Raw genomic sequence first — 893 nt, forward strand, 5'->3', positions numbered from 1 at the left:
AGTCTCCCTCGCCATGTCTTCTCACAAGACTTTCAGAATCAAGAGGTTTCTGGCCAAGAAGCAGAAGCAAAATCGTCCCATTCCCCAATGGATTCGTATGAAGACTGGCAATAAAATCAGGTACAATTCCAAGAGGAGACATTGGAGAAGAACCAAGCTGGGTCATAAAGATTGCACATGATATAATGGCATGCATATTTATGCTGTATCAAGGTCACGTCACTATCATCTTACCATATCAAGTTGGAAATGTCACTAATATCCGGACAGACACATTTCATTGGGAAAAGTGATTTTTCTCTTTGTTTATATGCTCTGTACTAATAAGCTGGTTCAGTAATAAATATGTGAGACCTTTTGTTTTAAAAATAAATAAATAGCAGTTTGGATTCCTTGAATATTCCCTCGGTCGACATCTTTAGTCATTGGGTTACTAAAATTTAAATATTTTAGAACGATTGACACAGAACATTAATGGAATGTAGACATCATTACAAGAATAAGAATTTCTTTGCCCTTCAGTGTTTGGTATGTATTCATTTCTTGTTAAAGTTGGTATTATTGTGAAGTTTACATCAAAATTAGCTTCTTTCCCCCCTCTGCAAGCAATGTGCTTGACTTACCCAAATATTGAAAGTGACCTTGCAGACAAGTTTTGAAACACAACAATTTTCAAAATTATCTAAGAAAGTTTTCCCCAAATGTGTAAGTTAAAGAAAATGATTTTTAAAATAGTAGCTATATTTGCACAGCTGACTAGAATGGTATGAACTAAAAAGTCCTGGATTTAATTGTTCAAGAGTAGTGTATGTTAGGGTGGAAAGCTTAGTAGGTGCTTAGTAGGTGGGTGGAGAAAGATTTTTCACTTATTTTGCAAGGTTTCCCCTTTCAGT

At 35.2% G+C, this 893-nt stretch overlaps 1 protein-coding gene across 1 annotated transcript; it reads left to right on the forward strand.

Moving 5' to 3' along the window:
- Positions 1 to 181, forward strand: LOC123641538 (60S ribosomal protein L39-like). Its single transcript, XM_045556442.1, has one exon. It carries the CDS (start codon positions 14 to 16, stop codon positions 179 to 181), a length of 168 nt encoding a protein of 55 aa, XP_045412398.1. The 5' UTR covers positions 1 to 13.
- Positions 182 to 893: the final 712 nt, after the last annotated feature.

The sequence above is a fragment of the Lemur catta genome, chromosome 1 (assembly GCF_020740605.2).
Source record: "Lemur catta isolate mLemCat1 chromosome 1, mLemCat1.pri, whole genome shotgun sequence".
NCBI lineage: Eukaryota > Metazoa > Chordata > Mammalia > Primates > Lemuridae > Lemur > Lemur catta.

What these genes read in the sequence shown, in the direction of transcription:
- LOC123641538 (XM_045556442.1), top strand. Translation starts at nt 14, where the DNA reads ATGTCTTCTCACAAGACTTTCAGAATCAAGAGGTTTCTGGCCAAGAAG.